The following is a 25,410-nucleotide window of genomic DNA, read 5'->3' as shown; positions in this document are numbered from 1 at the left end:
GTAGACATGGGCGTCGCCAGGATTTTTTCTAGAGGGGGGCAAATTTTTTTTTTGCCCAATAAATGCTTGTATTCCTCAACACATTCTCGATTTATCAGTTTTAGAGGGGGCAGGGACATTTTGCCCCCCCCGACTCATTAAATTTACACCACTTTGTCTTCGCGCCTCTTTTTTTTTTTTTTTGCTTTTCCAGGGGGGGGGGGGCAAGTGCCCCCTTGCCCCCCCCCCTCGCGACGCCCATGATTGTAGATAATGATTTCTAAAACATTACCTACTGCATTCTCTATTGTTTTACACAATTCGTCGTTTGTGTCAAAACATCACTATATTTGAAGTCACAGTATTTATACTAGTATTCAACTTGTTTTATTTTCATTTATCCAACCTAAAGAGAATGTTTTTCTATTCCTCAATGAAAACGTAAAGCAAATTTGCAAAATAAAATGTTGCCATTTCACATGCTGAAAAACATAAAGATAATTCATTCTAAGGAGAAGGCGTGGCATGATGACTTACCCCCCTCATTGACTTGATCGTTGAGTCCTATCCAATAGCCATAAGCGTTGTCGGGAGACCTGTATTAAATGAAAAGAATGACTGAAATGACAAAACTGTGTTGTTGCTCAATTAAACATGGCTGCAAGGACTAAAATCATGAATCAAGAGCCTGGCGCTGACAGTGCAGGCAAAGTTGAGATCTCCAAAACCTCTTCAGGATATTTTGTCTGACAATGAAAGAAAAAGACGGTAACTCACTGAGCTAAGAAGCTGTTGATGATGTATGTTTCTTCCTCCGGGGAGTGGTAAGCAGCCAGATCACCCTCCGAGTTGTCAGTAAGCTCCTTGCAGAAGGTTCGGGCGTCATTCCAGGTCAGCCTCTCTCCGTCGGAATTAGCTTCATAAATCTGGTCAAAACAAATGAAATATAGAATGTAGGAAAGAAAAAAAAATGGAAGAGAAAGGTGAATTATGGACCAAGCATCATATATGAAAATTTCCATTTGGTATCGTGTCCACAGTTTGAGTGAAGACAGCATATCAGCCCAAATGTAGAATTATTGATTTTGACTGTAACTCCACTAACTTTTTACTAAGTGTACACATTTGTGAAGCAACATTTTATGCTTAAAAATGAATCCATGAAAATTGGGGCCTAGCCTTGTGCAATACTCAATTTTGTAAAAAAAAATTAAAAATATTGAAACCGTGGATTTTTTAGTTGTATTTTTCTCCTTTTTTTTTGAAGAGAGCTGGGAGTCTGGCGTGGTGGTTACTTTCCTCGCCTTCCACCACTATGGCCTGGGTTCGATTCTTGCCCTGACCACTTGTGGATTGGGTTTTCAGTCCCTACCTTATTCTGTGGATTTACCCAGAGGTTTTCCTCCCACCTCTGAAACCGTTATCTCTTCTCATTCTTTACCCTCTTCAGGTTTCTTCAGGCTTGCGAGCTACTGGTACAAGGCACACTTTTGATGAATCCTTAGTTTCATTACCAGAAGAAATAAAATAAACATCTGGGAATTTGTCTTTACCTTAAAGCAGTGATTGGTGTATCCAATCCAGCCCGGCTGGCAGCCAATATTGGTTGGGTTGGTCACGACACCAGGGGGCGCCATTGTTGTGTACCCGGGCCTGTTGGACTCGCACACGTAGGGTAGGGCCGACGAGCAGGCCGTGTTGTACCAGTAGCCAGCTGCGGGGGCTCCGGAGTTGATCGAGACACACCGACCCGAGGAAGCATCTGTATGCGAGACATCAACATTGAAAAGTCAAATCAAGTTCACTGGAAAAACACATTAAGTAGAACAAATTTTTCAGTGACGAACACTTCCCTTATACTTCAAAATGAGAAGCCTCATTAGTTTGGGCTCAGGGAGCACAGTTATATTCTATGGCATACTTGTAATTTTTGGGCCATTCAACAACTTCTTTGACCTATTCATTCACACTACAAGCGAGGACAAGATACAAAATTTCTGTAGTTTTTCCTGATTTTTGGTGTTTTTCTCCAAAATTCTCTAATTTTTCCATGACTAGAACAATGAAAACTTTTTTTTTTCAAGGTTTTCCCTGATTCCCAGAGTGGCTGGGAGCCCTGGTCGACGTTTCGATCAGTATGATCGGATCATCTCCAGCTGAATTGAGTTGAATTATCAACTGCCAGCAACTGACCAGGTTGTAACTGTCCCCAGTTGGAGTAAGTGACCGAGGACCCATCAATCCACTCGTACAGTCCGGCGGTAGCCTGGGTGCTGAGGCCGATCCATACATTATGTCCGTGGGTTTGAAGACCAACTTGGGAACTGACGTAACCAGCATCGTATCTGAAGAAAGACAGATACTAATGAATAAAGACTGTATTATCTTATTTTAGAAAGTTGAACAAAGAAATTGACTGGATTGGGGTTTGTACCTACGACCTCCAAGTTATCATTCTGGTGTCTTCCAATTGAGCAATCCAGCCTTATGTTGGCGGTTCTCAATTTTGTCAATGTCTTTGTTCAAGGGGCGCTAGTCAGAAGCCAAAAACCAGTATATGCCATGTAGCCAGGCATGAGGCATCACGCCTTCAGTCACGAGGCTAGCATCATTAGCAATGCTACAAACCTGTGAAATGGCAAACGGGGATCATTCACAGAGGATACAGCTGTTGTTGTTTCAATGAAGACAAATTGTATCTGATGCACAGCAGAGTTGTTCTGTCACCAGAACTCAATCACAAATGGATCAGATATCATCAAGTATCAAGTCAAGTCACATGCTATATTCACATGGGCATCGTTAGATTTTTTTCTAGAAGGAGGCAAAGCACATCCCCCCCCCCCCCGAAATCCCTGTACTTTTCCAGCATATTCTCGATTTATAATTTTTCGAGGGTGGGCAGGGACATTTGCCCCCTCCCCCAACCCATTAAATTAACAGCAATATGACTTCGCGGCTCTTTTTCTTTCTTTTTCTTTCTTTTCCCCCTCCTTTCCCCCCTGCTTTTCCAGGGGGAGGGGAGCAAGCGCCCCCTTGCCCCCCCCCCCTTTGCGACGCCCATGGCTATTCAAATAAATTGTGACAAAGGCATTGCTTTGTTATTCTTTATCCTCTGTTACTTTTGATTTGACTTTTTGACAAGACTTGAATGGAACACAGAGATCTAGCGATGTGATGTGGTCAGTCTTTACAAAACAGATGTCATCGGATAATATAGTGCGGCAGAAATAACTGTAAGTGAATCAACATTTTTTGTTAACCATTTCAATGACCCCTCCCTCACAAGAAAAGTTAAAAAAAAAACACATTGTAATCTGAAGAGCACTGGACTCAAGCTTTGGTGTTTCTGATCGGCAGAGTGGGAGTTCGAGTCCCGGTCATGACACTTGTGTCCTTAAGCAAGACACTTAACCATTATTGCTTCGTCCTTCGGTTGGGACGTAAAGCCGTAGGGCCCGTGCATTGTATAATGCACGTAAAATAACCCAGTAACACTTATCGCTACAGTGTGTCTGGCAGTGCGCGTATCTAAAGCCATAAAATCTGCACTTGTAAGGAAAAGAAGAAGAAGAAAAAATTCAGCTATCAGGCCAAGACTCACATGTGACTGACTGATGCAAGGTGCCCGCCCATGCTCGCGCAGTTCGTCTGCGCGTCGTTCCAACTTCTCGGGGTGGTCTCAAACTTGTAGCACGAACCTAAATAAGCCTGCCAGCCCTGTGCCGATTTGCAAGAGAAAAACAAGTGGCAATCATGAATTTGTGTCACTAGATATTTACGATTGCAACATAACATGGTGCCTTAGAGGACACTTTGATCAATAGTCCCATACTTATATTTTATCAAGCATAAAGGACTAGCGGCAAAGCGGAAAATTTCGATCAGAAACCTTACCGACTGACATCCTGTGTTCAGGGGAGGAGTGCCCGATGGTCCCTTGCGGATCTTGCAGACGGAGGGATAGTTAAAGCCTGTGCACGGCGAATCATTCCATTGACCCTATACGAGTAGAAGTAAACATCAAAGTATGTCAGTATCGATGGGCAAACTTAAGCTAAAATTAACAATTTAACTTTGTCTTTATGAATGATGTGTATCATGAAGAAAACGTTGGCTTTGCACTTTGAAACCAGCCAGACAATACATTTGCTGGCAATGTTTTAATCTTATTTCAAAAGAAAATTATTCAGCGATTTCCTCTGATGGCATTTATAACGGTGTTGACAAACATATTTTACTGAGAAGAATTAAGCGATAAATTAGCGTCATATTATTTCTCATTTGTCGGCTACCAAATAATATGTTTTTTTGCCATATCTCAGTATGCGTTCGTACATTCGTGATTTTGGGCGCTGCATCCAAATACATTTCAATCAAATCAAACCCTCTGGCCTTATGTATAAGCTGCGAACTTTGTTTGAAATGACCCACTAGGTTTTACTAAGTTTTAAAAATATTTTCATGAATAAAAATATGGAATAATCATTAAATAAATTCAAAGGCTACAAATGAATTCAGATGTTATTAAACATTACCTGTTTAAACACTATATTATAACGGTTACCAAAAAGAAACAGATATGCAATTCTCGAAAAAAAATATCAACAAAAATGAATAATTACATCGTTCAAGTACATCTCGACACAATCTTCGTTGCCAGAATTGTTAGGCTCGTAGTAGGCCCAGTTGGTGAAGGTGACGTCACTTCCGTCCAGCCATTCATAGTACATCTCCTGGTTGAGATCGCTCATACCGAGCCACGCGCGTTGCTCGTCTTGGTACGTCAGAACTAAAAATGAAGCGATAGACTGAAAGCTTTACAAAACTTCGTAGTTGCCTGGGAAAACGGACGTCTTCAATTTATTTTACAAATGGGGAATGGCATATGATTTTTTGGCGTTAAAATGATGTTCTCTTTTTGGGTTTGGCCCTCGACACATTTTGATAATGAGCACTGTGCTGTTCCACAGCTCATGAGAAAAAAAGATAGTCTTCGAGATCATTATGATCGGATTATCTCAAGCTACCTTAAGAAAAAAAAGTTCAAAGAACCAAGGGAAGACTTTAACGGATAAATATGGTAAAACACAATGGCGATTTTAATGATTAAATAAACAAAATGAATAACACCGAGTACATTAACGGAATGTTAGTTGGAAAAGCTGGTTTTATTTGTGTACCAAAACCCCACACATTTGTAACTTTAATAAGTAAATAAAGTATTTTTTTTTACAGCAACTCTATTTCAAGAATGTGTTGTTTTTCATCTTTAAGGTATTTGTGTATTTTACCATTAATATATACTAGGAATTAATTTTCATTTTCACGCCAGCTTTGCTGATTTTATCAATACAGTAGTTTGCCCAATGAATTATGCAGTTATTTTTAAAAATAGTTGAACAATGAGATTGACTAAACGGAGTTGGAACCTGCGACCACTGGATTGTCGTTCCGGTGCTCTACCGACTCAGCTATCCAGACCTATGTTGTCGGTTCCCCAACTTTGTTCAAAGGGCGCTAGTCAGAAGCCATATATACATTCGACATCAAAAGGATTTTGAAAATATATTCACATGTGTCCTGAACACACATTATTTTTGTCCTTCATTAAGAACACCCATTGGCGATTGACATAAACAAATAAAATCACCAAAATGAATGAAACCAATTTCAAATAGACCAATTCATTGTTTACCTTGATTCAGTGCACTCATCACAAAATTGTTCTCGTTCATGTTAGCGATGGAGGCCAGGTTGGCTCCGCCCATCATTTGGCAGAGGGTCTGGGCCGTGTTGTAGTCGGCCGTGTTCTGCTGGACACGGTAGCAGTTATCGCCGTACGGCAGCCAGTCATCGCTCGGGCAGTTGTAGGTGGGCGGGACGGAGGTGGGCGGCATATCGGTGGTGGCTGTGAAATCTTGACATGGAGAACAAGGAAAATTATCATTGTTCTTATAGGTAAATGCTTACAATAACCGATCATTTTATTGTTTATAAAGTTTAGAAAAATAGGTATAATCCTGTGAATAACGTGCATTCATGGAGTTATACTGTTTATGCCTTTTTTGATAGCTTAAAAAGAGACAAACTTTTAAATTGGATATCTAAATTGTGACCTGTATGAGACATTGAACGGACTAAATGTCTTTAATTGGACAAATCCATGACATGATTAGGCCCTATTGTTAGAAGAGTGTTGATTATGTCGTAAATTGGTATACAATACGATATAACAATTGCTTATATGTGACAGTCACTTAGAATCTGGCTTCATTTTCTTGTAAGAAAAAAAATGTATTTATCAGAATTTGCCAATTTAGAAAAACTTTTTTCTTAGTGTTGAAACTTTGCCGTTATATTTGGCCCTAATACCCCATTTATCAACGTTATTTTTTACGGTATATTTAAAAAAATTCAACCTTTTTTTGAGGGCGTTACCATTCATTATAACATTGAACAAAGAAAGTGGCTGGAGCGGGGTTTTGAACCTGCGACCTGTGAAACCTAATTGGGCAACCGCCAGCATTGAGCCGGAAGTCGCAGGTTCAAAACCCGCTCCAGTTAATTTCCTTGCTCAATTTTTAGATTAAAAAACCCAACTTTTTTTTTGAAGGAATTTTCCATAAAATGCAAGCCTGCAATAAAAAAAGCTATAATTTATTTGCCTTTACCCCTTTCATAATAGTCGAACGGATCGAAGTCGTCGGTGGGAATCAGGCCGTTTGCCGAGTCCCGAGTATTCAGTCTACACTCCATGTTGTTGCGGCCGTAGTCGAACGACCGGCACGTAGATCTCTGCACGCAGGCAGCGGCACAATCCTCTGGCCAGATGTTGTTTAGAACCGTGGCATCGGACTGGGCAAGCTTTCTCAAACGGGACGGGATGAAGTATGTTTGAATGTAAGCTGGAAATAAAAGAGAAATGTTGTGAGAGTTCATTAAATAATTTTTTGAGGAAAAATAACGGAAAGCCTGTCGAAAGGCCTTTCGAAAAGCAGTTTCAGGAAATGTCGGCTCAATCTCAACCTAGCAGTTTGAGACAAAGCTTTAGATATATATATACTAGATAAATTTCATTGTATATGTGTATTAAGTTTTTTGGAGGAAAGCGTCTGATAGCGGATCGGCTTAGTTTCATCGTTGCAGTTTCAGGCAAAGATTACAAAACGTTTGTTTGATAGGCCCAAATATCTTTAGAGATCATTAGATAAATTTTTCACAAATACACAAACAAAAAGATAACGATCAATGATGGCGGTACTATTCTTTTTAAGTTACACATTTATAAATCGTGTTGAACAATTAAGAGAACTGCCGAACACCACCTCATGATGTCTAACATGTCTATGACACACATTTTGTGGTAAACATTACAATCATATTTTACATCTACATGTTAATTCATGCTTCGCGCATAAGCAAATGTGAAGCAAATTTCAAGACAACTCCTACAACATTGCGACATTCACCGTATTCCTAACAAGTTCGCTAATAAGTCTGAAATTCCTGCAAACCAAGAATCAAGACTTGTAAATGATGCAATGAATTACTCACCACTCTGTTTGCAGGCATACATACGCTGTGTGTCACATTTATTATCGTTCCATTTCCCGTCTCCAGTATATAACTCCCCGCAGTTTTCGCCATCCACTCCGTCATTGTTAGGCTCACCTACAAAGCAAAATAAGCTCAAAATTCAAAAACGTGGCCGAACTGCTTGTATTCACAAATTTGACACGTGACCGTTCACGTTCAATCAAATTACATGTATAGCATGCATTGTCGGCCATATCCGTTACCGTATGATAGCAATCTGGAAACGGATTGAAGGTTTAATTAGATAAAGCATCTAGCAAATTGATCACGAAGGGCATGTTTCTCATCAGTTGCGTGCACAATGTGTGAAAAATAGCTTTGCTTAACATAACGATACGCAATTAGGCAAAACAAGTCACTACTTCGAATTGCAACTTTTGTTTTAAGTCTTATTGCGCCAAGACGTGGTATTTTCACCGGTCTCAAAAGTACATGTCCGCAAGCTGAAGATCCAAACATAATAAAAATGGTACATTTGATAACAAATCTGAATAATATTACAACGAGACGGATGCATGACGAATCACAAGACAATGAGCACCAAGCTCATTACACAGTACACGTAAAGGCAGCACCCCGACAGGATTCGCACTAAATCCAAACAAACTGTTTGTAAATAACACAAGCTTAGTTGGGTTCAAGACCGTACTGGTGCTAAACACTCCGTGAAATTATTCCGTCTGGCTTGCTGTCATTTTCGAAGAAATCAAGACATGTAGGTGATTTCCAACGATCAGTCGATTGACTGATTTTTAAAATAAAGAGTGCTTTTGACGAAATCGCGTTTCATGAGCAAATGTTGTGCATTTTGTTGTCTGTTTTCTCAAAAAGTGTAATTTTCACTGAGCTTAGACTTCAACAGGTTAGGTTTTGACATTCTTCTTTAGATTTTGAATGGTGTTATTAAATATTTGAAATGAACAAAGTGCATATAAAGCAAATGATCCTATAAGCCTTTCAGATGAAGTATCAAGCAAATTGGCCATGAAAGGCTTGTTTCTCAGTAACGTGCACTCGTGTGAAAAGAATATCTTTGGTTAATGACACGCAAATGGCGCATGACGTGAACGATGAAAAGATTCTCTACACAAAATTACTCCTTTTATTTAAAGTCTCGTTGCGCTAGGAAGAGGTATTTTAAACGATGTTAAAGAGTGCTTGTCCGCTAGCTGAAGATCCAAGCATGATAAAAATGATATTTTACATAATAAATCATGATGGTATGAAGGTGAGACGGATGCATGACGAATTGCAAGATAATGAGAACCACGCTTCTTTGTGTATCGGAAAGAAAATAACCAATATACTCATAAGGAAGCACTTTGGAGGATTCGCACTGAATCTAATCAAACTGCTTGTAAACAGCTAACGATTTGCATATTAAGAGACTTATTTTCTTAACAACAAAACGAATTTGAAGGATTCCCAGACTTCGAAACCAAACATGACAAATATGTTGTTTCTTTTGTTCAGACAAATCTTCAGAAGAATATAAAATGCATGAATTCTATCGCCGTTTGGAATCATAGCCTTTGATCTTTATGTGCATTTGATGGTCTAAACCCTGTTTGGGTTTATAATCATGTTATACACCTACCTCCGGCCCAGTTGATGTACCTAAACGGCGAGCCGTCCGTCCAGCGGAATCCGCCCTCCAAACTCACATCGTTGGCACCGATCCATACCGCTCCCGTGGACAAGAAGCTAGCACGGGCTGATAAAAAAGGAGAAAAAAACCCAGACCGATTAATACCCTTTGTCCGCAGTTTAACTACACAGATTTTTGAGATTTTTGAGAATTTAATCTGAAATGTGTGGTGTCATTGTATACATTAAGTGTATTTCTAAAGGCACTTTATTAGCAAAATCTAAATTAATACACGCAAAGGGAACCTATTTTTAATCAAATGCATTCCACGTATTTAACAACAACTAAAACTTCACAGACACGCAACAGCTTATACGCCTTTCCAGTTGTAGGCCAATGGTGTTTTACTACTATATTACGGTATCCTATACTCTATGTATTTGGATAAAACTTTGCTACCGCCTTACACAGGCCTAAGAAAGTTACGCCCATTGCGAAATCATTACCTTAAAGATGCAACAGTGACCAAACAGTGACAAGCACAAATGGCGAGCACGTGACTCAAAAATTACTGTTGATTGGTTATTTTTTTTTCTGTTTACATCCGAAACACCGCAAAAACTGCGCTTAATTTACACTATGCGGTGTCTATACAAATCTGCTCTAAATACAAAATATTACAAAGTAGCTATTTGTAAAATAGAAGTGTTCCTGAAATGAACATGAGGTGTTATAACACAACGTTTCAGTCAGTGTTCCCTAACCGTCAGCAAGAGATGGTGTCACATTAACACTCATGCTAAACGAACACTGCACCTGTAATGAAGTATTTGCCTGTTTTTCCCCTTCAGTTCATGTTGTCTTTCACTTACTGTATACATAAAGCTGCTCGTTGAAGTCAGCGATACTGATGAGATGGGCGCCCTCTAGGCGGCACTGCGTGTCCGCATCGTACCAGTTCTTGGTCTCGGTGCGGTAGCTATAGCAACGGTCACCTGACCCTTCGTACTCCCACCCCAGACCGCACTTCATGTCATACACGGCTGTTATAAAGTTCATTTATTTGAAGAAAAACATTATTAATAAACATGTAATTATGTTTTCTATAGCATCACATTCCAAAATTAACATTTGTGAACGGATTCCACGAATGAGTCTACACGACATTCTTTCCACTTTAGTTTTCCATAGACATTAGAAACGGCATTAGAAGCAGATCTTTACTTTGGACATCCAGTTTAAAATTCTGAAGAATATGGGTGTTGTGGGATACAAAGCTGACATTTCATATTGACTTTCAGTTTGCAAGATTTTGTTAAGGGCCTGTAGGCCTAACTCCAAAATATTTGCAACCAATTTCGTACGTTCGCGTCATTTGTTTCCACGATGCCATGCTTATATCACTACAACCGTTAAAGAGGTAATGATAACAAGAATTGCTAGAGCGAATGCGTACTAATATTGCATAGGAAAATGATACTAGCTAGTCATGTGACTTACTCGTTGGTGGAGGAGCAGGTGTGTTTACGTTAGAACCAGCTGGAAAAAAGAATAGCAAATTATTATTGGCGGGAAAATAAACACCAGACAAACATTCAGGACTTCCGAACAAGAATTATCATTGGCGAAACCTTTTCAAAGATAATGACTTTCTACCATCATGTATAACATAGAATTTGTTTGACAATGCAAGTTTAAGTCCAACTCATAAACGCCCAGTAGTCTAACTCAATTATTATTACTGTTGTTATTATTGGAAACGAGCAAAATGCGTGAAAAGCAAATGATCCTATATGCCTTTAATGACACTGACGAACATTATATAAATTTTACTTTTAGGTTTCTTGCAGATGTATCGGTACTGATAGTCGCAATTGATGTCGTTCCATATTCCGACTTTCTGGAACGCCGATTCCAAGTGGACGCAATCCTCTCCGCTTCCGACGTTGTTGGGCTCCCCGGGCCCCCAGTTCAAGAAGTCAGTCTGGTGAAAGAATAATGATACAAAGAAATAGGTTGAGTTTAAGCACTACTTTGTTTCATTGCCCTGGTTATTTACTTCACTTTTAGGGTTAGCAAAGGGTTTAACCCTAAAAGACCTAGATGGAATATTTTTTCCGATATCATTACTACGCGATTTCATTTCTTGCCTAACCTTTATGAGTTCGTTGACTTTTATGAACTGCAGATGTGTCGACACCAATTTCATAAAAAATAGACCAATTGATTCATTCACCCTCGCTCCTTAACGGGAGCGTTGAATATTAATTAAAATGATTTATTAAAATTAAGTTGAATCTTTGCATCATGTGCTAAAATGAATGTTTCTATTGCATATCAAATTTCAGAACAATCGGTAAATTCATTTTTGAAATCAGACGGGATGCTGAGTCCGTCCTCGGCTTTATGATGACTCCCCCCAATGTTATTGGGGTCAACAGAGCAAGGACATACTGAATCTATTGTATTGCATGAATATTAACACTTAGGACCCTCGGCCATTGAAGTAACATGTTTATTGAGCAGATTAGACTAACACACAGACGAAGACAATGTAACAGGACTAACAAACGGACTAATAGTAACCTCACCGGTGATCCGTCCGTCCACGTGAAGGTAGATTCCCCGACGGTGTCATGGAGACCGATCCAATGGCTCTCCTCGACAAAACTGGCTCGCACTTGAAACAAAAAAGACCAAAGCAAATAAGTTCATTTCTGAGGAAACATTTAAACAAACATTAAGTAACCCAGTGCCAGATCTGTACTTTGTAATTTGAATGAGTATTGGAAAAATCAATTGGAAAATCATTCATAACTGTTACCCCACGCAAGTCTGGCTTTGCAAAAGGAAGAAGAGTGATCCAGAAAATTGTATTTTTTGTCATGATAGTATTAATTACATTGAACACTTTTTTCTGGTCGTGTAAAATGGTAAAACCCCTATGGAATGAAATCGAAAAGATTGCTGCATCTAAGTATGGCAAATTGATCAGTCTGTCCGTGGAAAATATTCTTTTCGGGGTAGGGGAAACATACAATAGTTATCGGTTTCTGAATACTCTAATTAATAAAGCTAAACAAACAGTGAGTCGTTTTAAATTTGGCCAGTATTCCAACCTTATCATCCTTTTTGAGCAGGAACTCCAGCTTCATCATATCGAGTAAACTGTTTAGTTGGAATTTTTTGTTGTGTGTAATTCAGTAGTACCTATAGAGCAGACGATTAACTGTACATGTAAATAGATTATTGTCATTTAATTGTTGATTGTATCTTTGAATAAAACAGGAAAAAAAATTGAATGAGTAGAAATATGAAATACAGACTGCAGCATCGCATTCTTTCATAAATGGTTTCAAATTTGTGTACATAATCAAGGGTAGGCTGACCTGTAGAGCTGGTCCCAGAGCATTCACAATTCTATTCAATTGATTCAGAATCACCCGTCATTTGTAAAAAGGGTAATCCTATATAATAACACTGCCCGGCTCACAAATAACAGTCAGTCAGTAAATCAGCCAGTTAGTGCGATGGATACAAAGATGACACTAAGCTTGCCCTCCGGGACCAACACAAAGAGGACTCTACTTGATACCTGACAGGAACGACTGTTCCTCGGCGCTGTGAATGCTGACTAGATGCGTGTCCGGTCCCATGGCGGAGCAGAGCGTCTCTGCACTGTTCCACGAGCTGGTTTCCTGGGGCGAGAAGTAGTAGCAGGAATCGCCGTGCAGGTCCCAGCCCGCGTCACAACTGCCCGTAGCTACAGAAACAAGGAGGACAAGTTTATATCAAACTCACGGAGTTGTCGTGAAGACCATCATCACGACACAAGTCAATCACAAATCCGCCAGTCCAAGTCAAGTTCAAAGCTATTACAACGAACTCTGATAAAGGTATTTTGGGGTCAGGCTATAGACCATTATCGTGTTGCGGCCATCTTGATATTTCCCATTCAAATCAATGTAACCAAAGCGAGGCTGGAAGGAAAAATAGTCTGGTTCCTTTTTGCACAAAAACCATTATCATTCAGTACTGTTATTGAATACAGAGAACATAACTGAAATGGTGGCAGCATGATAACGGTTTATAGACCACTATCATGTTGCGGCCATCTTGACTTTTCCCATTCAAATCAATGTAATCAAAGCGAGGCTGGAAGGAAAAATAGTCTGGTTCCTTTTTGCACAAACAAATTATCAGTACCGTTATTGGATACAGAGAACATAACTGAAATGGTGGCAGCATGATAAAGGGCTATTGCTTATTTTCTGTTACTTGTGACAGTAATTGTGAATTTGTTGTGACCGGACCTTTGATGGACTCAACTTAAAATACTGTCGAGTCCTTTTCAACACTTTAATTCAATTGATATTTTCCATAGTTAAAAAGTAAAACACCAAATAATGTTTAAACCGGAATTGGCATTGTACTATCACCACCTCTGTTTACTTCGAAAAACCTCTCAACGATTCAAAACCATGAACACTTCTCTAAACCATAAACAAATAAAAAGCACAATTTGTTGTGCCACGGCCGATTCATGTGATTTCTAGAAGTGCAAGTTAAATGGATCTCTTACTGATTACTTACTTATGTCGGGGGGAATTAAGGAAACAGTTTGCCCTGTAAACAGAAGACAAAACAATTGTTAAACGTGACTTCGCCAAAAGTCAGTTGAATGAAAACAATCTCACTCTACCTTTTTGTTTAATTTCATTCATAACTTACAACAAATAACTGAAAAAAGACGACATTTTCTCTGTTCAGAGTTATGTTGTTCTACATTTCATTTAGCCTGAAAATGTCACACTTATTTTAATCTTGTTGTAACGGGCCTAACAATCTCTGTAAATGTAGAAATAAAAATGCATTTCTTTTTTAATAGAGAAATTGATATAATTTTGTCTTCTTTAGCCTTGTTAATTTAGCCTTCATATTGTGGTATTTTGTGACATTTGTGTAATTATAACTGTGTCAGATTTCAGTTTTATTTGAAACTGCATTAGTTTTCAGTAATTGTTACAAAAATGCAAATATGGGGACGTTATCTTTGTAAATAAAACTGGTTTTCTAAAATTGTAATATCAATAAATATTTCAGAGAACCGATTGACTTACCAGCAGCAATTTTACAAATAAAACCTTGCAGGTTGAAGCAGTCACGTGACTCCCACTTCCCTGATGTACCTCCTGTAACGAGAAAAAAAAATCATCACTCAAATAAAAATTCATCTTTGTTTCCCACTTCCACTTCTACCACAACAAACAATTCCGATGTGAAGAAATGTTAAAACTGAAATTTGACAGTTAGTTTGGTAAGAGTGTCACTGTACCTGTGTAGATGCTACCGCAATCTAGCTGGCCAGATCTCATAGTCGGTTGACCGGTGGCCCAGTTGACGTACGAGGAACCGGTCTCCTGCACCCACTTCAGGGTATTGTCCGTGATGGAATCTAAAACCAGATACCAAAAGATATGTGACCATCATCACAGTATGAGCTTAAAGTCGGAAATTGTCACATTGCAGTGCAGTGGGGCAAAGTCAAAACTTGAAGGGATGGTCAGTTTTTTGGTACAGCGTCCGTTGAAACGCTATGACGTCATTACATTGGGCAATGGGGAATGCGCCCCAAACGCAGACATCTTACCAATTGACCACCAAGATGACAATAATTTTTATGAACAAAACGTGAATAATTTAATACAGAAGGAAAAACCTATCTATAACAGAGCTGGTTTTGGTATGACAAATTTGAAGAAGTTATAGAAAGATTCATTTCTTGCAAACGATACCTTAGAAATGGCAACATTGAAGATCTTGGCTTTATTCAATTTTGGAAGAACGCTTTGGAAGTTTATTCAAGTTTGGAAGAACGCTTTGGAAGTTTATTCAATTTTGGAAGAACGAATTTGGAAGCGTTAATAACACACGCCAGGCAAAGTTTGGCACTCACCAGATATACCGATGTAGATATCGGAGACACCAGCTTGGTCGAAATCGCTGAGCAAACCAGTGATATATTGATTCTCTGCATCACTGAGCAAAAAAAGCAATCATAACCAGAGTTTATAAAAAAAACTAATAATTTGGATCTCCTCTATGTTGCTCAAATTTATTTTACAACCATGGGCGTGAATCCCAGGGGTGGGGCGGGGTGAGGTGAGGTGGGGTGGGATGGTGTGGGGTGGGGAGGATTACCCCTCCCCCACTTTTGACTAAGGGGGATGGGCCATTAGATCATCCCCAAGATTTGTGTGGTGAGAAACATAAACACGCCGATTTTGAGGTAATCTTATAACTTTCCAAATGTCCAAATCTATGAGATAGTTATGAGAAACGGAGAACAAACAGTACACAAGCTTTTATAGCTCTGTTTGTATGTAAGGGTAAGAGATCTAAACGCGCAAGTTTGCGTTACATGTACATTTGTATCACGAACAGCTCCCCTTGGTGTCACGCATGGGGTCTAACCCCCCATCCCCCATGGTCACCCCCGCCCCCACTCCCACTCGCCAACTCGGATTGACGCCACTGTTGACAACAATTACATCTTATGTTTCCGTTCAACTTGGAGTCGTTATAAGTAAATGTATTGATTACAAAGCATTTCTACAAAAAAAAAAAAAAAATCCTCAAACTGGACAGTTTCATTGATAAATGTCAATCGACGTATGTACATGAATTATATAAGTATCAATTAAGTAATACATAATAGTCTCGGTAAGTCGTGCAAGTATAAATTACATCGGATTTGAATAATCTACCGTTTATTGTTGCGGATTTGATTTTTGTTGCGGATTTGATTTGTTTTTTTTTTACACTTCTATGCAGTTGCGGTGTGACATTATTTCTGTTGTATTGAAAAGTTTAAAACAAATATAGGAAATGTAAAAACAGTATTTCTTAATAATTATTAACTTACTTGATGATTGTTGTGAGGTAGCCCGCCTGAGCGTCACAGTAATGTTTAGCATCTGTCCACGTCTTGGGGTTGTTGATGTTCAACTGATAACACTGGCCATTGTGGTACATCCAACCGGGGGCGCACGCCCCTATGTTACCACGGGAGTAAATAGTCGAGTGGGAAATATATTATATATTTTCGAAAATGATCTATCGTATAAACAATACCAGCTAGATTGTAATGTAAGTACAATATTTGAATCGTTCGATATATCATTGTCAGAATGGTGATTCCTGACCCTTGATAACGTTGTGTCAGAAAGATGGAAAATAAGATTAACACTTAACAAAAACAAAATGGCGTCAGCCGCCATTTTTACCTTGTATTCTCTCGCAGAAGAAAAAGCGACTGGTAGTGCAGTCTATCGTTGTCCATTTTCCAGTGTACGAAGCCTGTACGCAGTTTCCACCATTAATGTCGTAAAATCTGAAAAACAAAGCCAACATTATCATAAATCAATATGTAAACAGAATAATATCAATATCCCGTGATACCAATTCAAGACCTTGAATGACTAAAAATTGAAGGGGAAATAACATTTGTCTTACTGGTTGTCAGGTTGGTTGGCGTCCCAGTTGTTGTAAAGTGCCGCATTGAAAGTTGTTCCGTCTGTCCACTGGTAGTTACCACGCCCAAATCCCTAATTAAAAGAATTAGAACACCCAATTAATGAGACAATATGCTAATAACAGAGGCCGAGAATTACACATTGAAAGGTAACATGAAGAATGGTGCTAGACCTATCAAATCGCGTAGGTATAGGCCATGTTACATTTGGATGTTGTGGTCACATGATGTCAACTTCAACAAACTGTCCTCTTGTGCATTGCATGTGCGTGGATCTCTTAGAATGTGATTGGTGTACCCGTGATGACATAAACTGTTTAACATGCAGAAGACGCTTCAATGTTTTGGTAACCTATCGGTTGCCCTTGGGTATGATTGGTGTCACAGATACATGGTCTATATCAGACAGACCGTGTGATTCAAAATAACGCCAGATGTTAGGAGCAAAGGCGCGAACCGAAAACATTAGGCCTTAACAAGATGTTCTTATTAAACAGACTCAAGAGTAAAACAAATTTTAAAATTCCATCATATTTTCACGAGGCTTTGGTAAGGAAATGACAATTTGTACTTTGATCACTGAGTAAGTTGACAACGGTAGACCGAGGAATGATTTTTTTCCCCAGTATTGTGCATGTCTTGTTTTTGACAAATGCATTGAATCGTTTGTCATCTTAGTCGAATAGTGTATGGCCGCAAAGGTAGCTACGGCGTTATATGCATATAGGGCCTAGGCCTACACCCATGTCAGCGTACACCCATCCATATCTACTTAAACCCAAACCGAGTCAAACTGGCGACATCCACACCTAACATTAAATAAACAGATTATAAATACCCTATCAGTAAGTCCGATGAAATACGGAAGGCCGCCTCTGGCCGTAGTCGCCTCCACAGCCGTTTGTTCGTCCGCGTTGGTGAACGACACCAAATGGCTGCCTAGCTGGCTGCAGTACTGCTCGGCCCCGCTCCACTGATACGAGTCGGTAACCCACAGGTAGCATTTGTTGTTCGCTGAACGCCATCCGTTGCTCTGATCGCAGTAAACAGGCGTACCTGTTCGAGAACACGTGAATTTAATGTTTGGAGTTAATGGATATTCATTGGTATCCTCTCTGAGGGATCCCCGTTCGCTATTTCCCAGGTTTGCAGCATGTGCTAAGGTTGCTAGCATCGTGTGTTTGCCGGGTGTGGTCCCTGGGTACATGGCATACACGGGTTTATGGCTTCTGACTGGCGCCCCTTGAACCAGGGCATTAGCAAATTGGGGGTACCGCCAACATTATAGGATTAGATGGCTCAGTTGATAGAGCACTGGAACGGCAATCCAGAAGTCGCAGGTTCAAACCCTGCCCCAGACAATTTATTTGTTCAACTTTGAACTAATTGATATTCATCAAAGTTGAAATATCGAATCAAGTGCATAAAGCTGATAGAATCCGGCCTATGAATTAAACCTGAGAAACTACACGCAGTGATACGAGTACCTGAGTTTTGTTGTAGGTATAGAAACATAGCATTTTGACGAAATTTGATCTTTTCATTTATCACATCTTTTATTTAAGGAAAATCAATCTAAACAGGTTAATTGACTCCTGCCAGCTGAATTGCGCTGCACAAAAGCAATGTCAATGTGATCAACTTTCGTTGTTAACTTGGACTCGTTCTATGAGAAGGAGCGAATCTTACTGATGGAGCGAGAGCAGATGTAGTAGTTCAAGGCGACGCAGGCTTGGTCGTTCCACTTCCCGTTACCGCCAGTACGAGTGTCAATCTCGCCACAGTCCTCCCCAGTTGAAATTGGAAAGTCGTCATTCGGCTCGCCAGGCTTCCAGTTCCTATACACGAAGGAAGACGCAAAGAAAGAAAGTTCACTTTTACGAATATTTCAAAGATACTTCAAGAAAGTTTCAATTTGAAGCTTACCCCAATTTCAGGTTGGCCTAAATTTCACAGGCCTTTCAATCCCCACCACGTGGAGGCGAAACAAGCATCGTCCATGGCTGGCAGTTATGTATGTCATCGGAAACGATTTTGTGATGTTATTGCTTTGTCAAAATCTTGGTACGTTGATCATCTTTAATAGCAAAACAGACACGCACACGAAAGACAGAATTTTCGTGACATGAGGATCTCTTGTAAACTATTCTGAAAGATTCGAAAACCTAGTCCAGGCTTTCTATTATCTATATGCAATGGGTATGCCTGGCATGCAAAGTAAAGGCTTGTCCTACAACTAACTGTAACTTCATAAATATACGGATAACAAATAAGAAGCAAAGCCAAGGCTCCCAGTGATGACCATCTTTCCCGATCCTCGCCACAAAAAGGAGCACCTATCGGACCTCGCTGTTGATGTTAATTTAAAATTCGTCTTAAATGTGTGTATTTTTTTGGTGGAAAGTAAAAATCTGTTGATGGTCCTTTATTCGTTTTCCTTTCATTTGTAAACCTTACGTGTAGGTAACAGGGCTACCGTCAACCCATTCGAATGAGGATTCCTGGGATCGATCCCAGAGGCCAATCCAGTACACCTTTTGTGTCGACGCTAGCGCAGTCTGCAAGAAGTTCTGCAAATATGAAAACAGAAATTGATGGTTATAGTTTCGATATAAACTGGAAATAATATTTGACAGCATGAAAATACCATTCAATTAACCTACTCATGTTTCAACTAAGATTAGCTTGTACCAGCTCGTGGGATTACAGCAGGACAAGACCGAGTCTATTTCCATTCACCGCAGCCGAAAGATGACCACACGACCAAGTCAACTTACATTAACATTTTCGAGGGTTACACACTAGATCGACAACACCGAGTCAATCTACACTAACCTAATCAATCTGCACGAGTAAGTCAACATATTTTAACCTCAACTGATGGAAGAAGCACTAGATCGACAAGACCAAGTCAACTTTCATTAAGGCTAACCACGCCAATATATCGACACGACCAAGTCAAACTTTATTAACTTAAACCTATCGATTGACACGAACAAGTCAACTTTCATGAACATGAGCCGAGTGGTGAACACTAGATCGACAACACCGCGTCAACTTACATTACACTAAGCCGATTGATCGACACGAGCAAATCAACTAATATTAACCTCAACCGATGGAATTACCACTGGATCGACAAGACCAGCCAACTTACATTAATCACACTGATAGATCGACACAACTAAGTCAACCTTCATTAATCTAAGCCGACTGATCGACACGAACAATTCAACTTATATTTACCTCAACTGATGGAATAACACCTAGATCGACAAGACCAGGTCAACTTTCATTAAGCCTAACCACGCCGATAGATCGACACAACTAAGTCAACGCACATTAACCTAAGCCGACTCACTTAAATTTACATTAGCCGAAGGGATGACCACTAGGTCGACAAGGCCAACTTACATTAAACGCACCGATGGGTCGACACAACTAAGTCGACCTACATTAACGTTAGCAATAGATCGACAGTGCCGACTCAACTTACATTAACGTCAGCCGAGGGAATGACCACCAGATCAGCATGTTCATCTTTGCAGGCCTCTCTGGCCGACGTCCAGAACCTGTTTTGAGCACCGACTAGGTAACACATGTTACCATACTGCAGCCAGCTACCACCACATCCTTGACCACTTACTGAGAAATGAAAAAAAATAGTATAATATCAAGTATAATATAAAACAATAAAATGAAATATAATATATTAATAATAATTACCGATAATGGGTCACTTGGGAGCATTCCCATAAATGTGTGCACAGTTCCCCCACCCCAACCTTAATGACCGCTAACCCCAATTTTACCTCATCCTACCCCCACGAATGTTGGTATTTTTACTCCATGTATTCGGACCACGAGCAATCGATCTAGCCTATTTGCGGCATTAACATTTTGCCTCTAAATAGGAGTTGTGACATCGGGGAGACATTAAAATATCTCCCGAATGTCAGGTGTCTCCCTAAGGTATGATTTATGACGAAATGTCTCCTCAAGGGTGCATTAACATGTGTACTGTAATGCTAAGTGTTATAATAACATGATACAAAGCAGTTATACAAAGGCAAGTATTGGCATTAAATACAGGACGAGTAAAAAACCCGAAACCCAAACGCCGGGACTATTGTTTTAGCAAAGTTCTACATGTAGCACTTTTAAAATCTAGGATATAAAAGCTCAATTCATAAGCTTTCTTTTAGTACATGAATCATTCAAATCGCTTATGTACTTTCCAAGTTACGGAATTTTACACGCAACCAGGTTTTAAAGTTCTGTCCACGGATCACAAAAAAAGGTGTGCGTTCTTTCAGCCAAACGAAAACAATTCACACACATCCCTCCCTATGTGAATTATTTTCGTTTTGCTAAAAGAACGCTTACCTTTTTGTGATCCGTGGACAGAACTTTAAAACGGTTCGTGTGTTTAAAATTAGTAGTCTTGTTGTTGATAACCAACATACATGTACAAACTAGGAGGAATTGTAAACTACAGTTGCGAGTTGCCGAAGTTTGGAAGTTAATGAAATTGTTATACATGTACCGAAAATATATTGTACTTGTTCGATAATGAGTATTCAGAAGACATCAACTACTTTGGAGTACAATTTTACCCGATATCTGGCTGCATTTTATACCAAATAACTGTCTCCCGGCTGTTTTTTTGCAATTTCAGTAACCTTAGTTCAGCGCGGAAAACATTTAGTTTGCATTAATAAAATCTCCAGGCATTCATTATTTTGGAAATCATTGCAAGAAATCAGATAAATTTATACTTATAAGGATTTCAATTGTTCACACAATTAACGAAACAATTTCAAGTCGTGCAGACTTGTTATTTCTGGTTATACCTGTATGTAATCGTTATATTCAGCCCAAAGATTAGCAAAGGATTAATTCTTGCTTTATCGGAAAACTCCGTGGTCCGAATGCAACCTTGAAGTCGCAACAGGGATGTTATAAGATAAGTTATTTGTTAACGGGGAAATAATTTAGATAACATTATGTTGTAAGACTATAGGTTGCCGTATGAAAATTTGAGACTTTTTGATGTACTTTTGTCGATCAAACTGACAAGATCAGGTGAAATACCTGTATTCAGGGCCTCATTTTTTGGAGGGGGGGGGAGGGGCGGGGTGGGGCTCCATTGGAGGGGGCCTCAATAATGAATAAAAAGCCCATGTTTGATTCTGAGCTGGGGGTGGGGCACGGGTAAAGGCAACACTGTTAATCATCAAGTCGTTTGCTCTGTAAAAACACTTTGCTTTATGCTCCCACACAATGAAAAAAGTACAAAACGAAATCAAAGTATAAGAAACGTTTAGAATGAGACGAAGCTCAATGGCAATAACAAACACCTTATTTCTAGAAAGTAAATGAAGAGTAACGCTAAAATGCAGGACAGTTTTAGTAAAACTCGACTATAGGCGCTTACAAGAACATATTACGTCCGAAGTCCAACATGTGCCACTTCAGTGGCGGATTTTAGTAAATCTTAATGTCAATAAAGCACCCAACAAATTAGTACCTTTATGGCCCAAGGCTCACATTCGAGATAGCTGCTATCTGATCCGTACTGTGGATATAGTGGATCTTCGTAAATATGTTATTTGAAAAATTTGGGACAAACAATTACACTTATCACTGACTGGTACCGCAGCTGACCCCAAGTTGGTCGAAATAATTGCATTACTGGTCGGATTGTCGCTTGGAAAATATACAGTAGCCCTAAATGGAAATCGAAGTCGAACATAAGTAAAACTGTCCGTGCTATAGTTCTCCAGAAGCGACTGAGGGTGAGTTCCCAAGACAAGGGCGGATCCAGAACACATATTTCCTTTTTTTTAGGGGGGGGGCCAGAAAAAATTTGGTCCCCCAAAAAGTGGGTCAAAAAATTACGGCGTGAGGTTCGGGGCCCGGGGCCCGCGCAAGGGCCCCGAATTTTGTTTTGTTCTAGATGATCTGTGGTGCAATCTGAGGCAATTTCTGACCACTTTAACCAATTTTTTGAGGAAAAGGAGGTGGTTTACGCAGTGCCTGCCTTTATTGCGACGTCACTTTAAAAAAATATGGTTTTTTTGGGGGGGGGGGGGGCATGGCCCCCGTTGGCCCGTTAATATTCTTTAAATTCTTATTTTTCTTCTTCATTATTAAATGTTTGATTGATAAATTTTTTCCTAACTTTGATAGATGTCACTTAAATCGAGACTGGTAAAGTGTATTTTGTTGATTGTAAAGTACAGATCTGTCAATCCAAACTCCTGTGTTTTGTTATATTTGTGCGTCTTCCAGTTGCTGAATGAGCAAAGCGTGAATGCAAAAATTGTGAAAGTGAGTGATCGATATTTAATAGGCTACCAGCTTCGGTCCAAAAACTTGGCCACCGGTATCACATGAACGAATGGAGCAATGCTCATAGCGATTTTTGGCAAGGCATGCACATCTACAGTTGGAAGGTGTGTGATAGCTTTGTGTGAGCGGTGGCAGTTTTTTTTTTGGGTGTTATCACTTTTATTTTATTTTTTCAAAATGGCCGCCAATTGCTTGTTACCGGATTATTTTGTGGTAAGAAGCATATTTGGCAGCCTTTTTTTGTTTTGTTTTTGTTTAAAGTGACAGCACCCAAAAAGCTGCCACCGCTGCAATGCTATCACATATTTTCCAACTACAGGGGTGCATACCTTGCCAAAAATTACAATGAGCATTTTTCCCCTCATTTGCTGATGGCCTATATGCAGGGGAGTTGGTCCGCCCGCTGGTTGTGAATGTTGAAGATATGTTGAGCATTGCCGGAGCATTCTTAAATTGCGATCGGTATTGCCTTGTCACGGTCACTCCAGAACCCTTGCGAACTTGCAGCCCGATTTCCCACATTTGGAGTAGCAGATCTGCGCCGCTCGATCTACCGCGAGGAATAGTTTCACTGATTATTATAATAGATGAGTTTGTTCATATATTGCTGAAAAAATGGACGTTTGATTACTGATCTGGGGAGACATAGATTTGGTTAGCACTGATGTAATGTTTATGGCATCATATTGCTCTTTCAGTTTCTCACTGGTATTTACAGAACTTAAAAATAAGAATAATTTATGGATTGTGTAATTTGATTTGTGTTTTAGTTTAGCTTTTAAAAAGATGTTGTGATCGGTGACGTCACAAATTTACACTTCTGTACAGATGAACTTTTCTGCATGATTAAGTTGATCAAGTATGGATTTTTTTGGACTTCATTAATTTTTGTCGGAATTGGCAATTTCAGATGGATAAGAGTCGAACGCCAGAGCAGAGCGTCTATACTGACCTCATATAGTTGGACCCATACACCCAAAACCTTAACACCCAAACTTAACGGAAAGCAGAAGCACGAGACTTAACAGAGAGCAGAGCAGAGATTCCAAGACTGACGGGATGCCTAGTCTCTGGAGGATCAATCGTACAGGTCCAAGGAACGACCGGAAAAATACCGCCAGAAACAGCATCCAAGGGCGGATCGGGGGGGGGGGGGGGGGGGGCAAAGGGGGCCATGCCCTCCCCCCCCAAAAAAAAACCCCACCGAACCCAATTGTTTTTGTTTTTATGTGACGCCGCAATAAAGGCAGGCAATGAGTACATCACCATCTTTTCCTTAAATAACATTGGTTAAAGTTGTCAGAAATTGCCTCAGATTGCTCCACAGAGCATCGAGAATCCAAAAAGAATTCGGGGTCCTTAAAGCGGGCCCCGAACCCCACGCCGTAATTTTTTTGACCCACTTTTTGGGGAACCAATTTTTGTTGTTTAGGCCCCCCCCCAACAAAATTGTGTTCTGGATCCGCCCTTGACAGCATCCAGCAATAAGACTAATTTAGAAATTTTTAGTTAACAAAAAGTGGACTATTTTACCTGATCCAAGAAGAGTAGCAGCGAGAAAAACAACCCCAAGCATCATGGCTGATAGTGATCGTCTCTGCCGAGCGCAGACTACGATCATCACTCCGGGTATCTCAGTCAAATTCTAATGACCAACTACTAACCCCGCAGTCTCTGGTCGGTTCGGGGACTGATATAACCCGGTACCACCACTAGCCAACGAAGTGATCGTCCGACGACGAAAAAAGAGATAAGAATGGTGCTACAATGATTACGTCACTTATCGAAAATCATCCTATCACCCTGCTAAAATTGATAACGGAAATGGATCTTTCAACAGAGACGTGTTTCGTTTCCATTCCAAGACCGAAAACAAAAGAATCCTGGTGTGATTTTTAACAACAATATCTTGGATTAACGGCCACGTGTCTCGTCTAGTATAAAAAACCGACTGTTTACATCATATAAATTACCACGTGTTGTTGACGTTTTTATTTAGAAAGTGTAGCTGAATTTTGTTTTTTATGTAGAACTTAGTAATAGGCCTAGGCCTATATTATACTATTAAATATTAAAACAATATTTTGATAGATTGCTACTTAGAAATGACGAAATGCTGAGCGCAATAAATGATCACGACGACCCTAGAGCCCAGGTAACATTGCGATCATTGATAAGGCGAAGTTTGTTTAATATTTAACCTAGTAACATGGCAAGACTGTTAAGTCCGTTATTTATATCTACGTGGCCCGTGTATTTAAGCACCGATATGGTGATGATAACACAGCAGTTATGAAGGCAAAGACATACCCTTTCGTAACGACAAAGGCTACCTGCCTCATATCCATGTGACGCC

The 25,410-nt window shown here is 39.8% G+C and overlaps 1 protein-coding gene across 1 annotated transcript in view; it reads right to left on the bottom strand.

The window, feature by feature from the left end:
* LOC119745884 (macrophage mannose receptor 1-like) overlaps positions 1-24,782 on the bottom strand; it is a 37,185-nt gene extending 12,403 nt beyond the window's left edge. Inside the window, exons 1-28 of the mRNA XM_038222539.1 lie at positions 24,588-24,782; positions 20,197-20,345; positions 19,158-19,270; positions 18,390-18,538; positions 17,539-17,756; positions 16,682-16,773; positions 16,453-16,559; positions 16,092-16,221; positions 15,123-15,205; positions 14,502-14,621; positions 14,287-14,358; positions 13,760-13,792; positions 12,762-12,929; positions 11,758-11,846; positions 11,000-11,150; positions 10,667-10,705; positions 10,039-10,209; positions 9,176-9,292; positions 7,537-7,653; positions 6,654-6,887; positions 5,678-5,899; positions 4,605-4,771; positions 3,877-3,981; positions 3,584-3,699; positions 2,173-2,324; positions 1,533-1,741; positions 757-905; positions 517-575 (exon numbers count right to left, since the gene is read on the bottom strand). Of these exons, the coding sequence (XP_038078467.1) occupies positions 517-575; positions 757-905; positions 1,533-1,741; positions 2,173-2,324; positions 3,584-3,699; positions 3,877-3,981; positions 4,605-4,771; positions 5,678-5,899; positions 6,654-6,887; positions 7,537-7,653; positions 9,176-9,292; positions 10,039-10,209; positions 10,667-10,705; positions 11,000-11,150; positions 11,758-11,846; positions 12,762-12,929; positions 13,760-13,792; positions 14,287-14,358; positions 14,502-14,621; positions 15,123-15,205; positions 16,092-16,221; positions 16,453-16,559; positions 16,682-16,773; positions 17,539-17,756; positions 18,390-18,538; positions 19,158-19,270; positions 20,197-20,345; positions 24,588-24,675 (3,619 nt within the window). The 5' untranslated portion in view covers positions 24,676-24,782. The remainder of the gene's footprint in view (positions 1-516; positions 576-756; positions 906-1,532; positions 1,742-2,172; positions 2,325-3,583; positions 3,700-3,876; positions 3,982-4,604; positions 4,772-5,677; positions 5,900-6,653; positions 6,888-7,536; positions 7,654-9,175; positions 9,293-10,038; positions 10,210-10,666; positions 10,706-10,999; positions 11,151-11,757; positions 11,847-12,761; positions 12,930-13,759; positions 13,793-14,286; positions 14,359-14,501; positions 14,622-15,122; positions 15,206-16,091; positions 16,222-16,452; positions 16,560-16,681; positions 16,774-17,538; positions 17,757-18,389; positions 18,539-19,157; positions 19,271-20,196; positions 20,346-24,587) is intronic.
* Between the last annotated feature and the right edge of the window lie 628 nt (positions 24,783-25,410).

Source organism: Patiria miniata, unplaced genomic scaffold, assembly GCF_015706575.1.
Source record: "Patiria miniata isolate m_02_andy unplaced genomic scaffold, ASM1570657v1 HiC_scaffold_7, whole genome shotgun sequence".
Taxonomy (NCBI): Eukaryota; Metazoa; Echinodermata; class Asteroidea; order Valvatida; family Asterinidae; genus Patiria; species Patiria miniata.
Note: the sequence above shows the minus strand (reverse complement) of the source record. Positions and strands in the feature narration are given on the sequence as shown.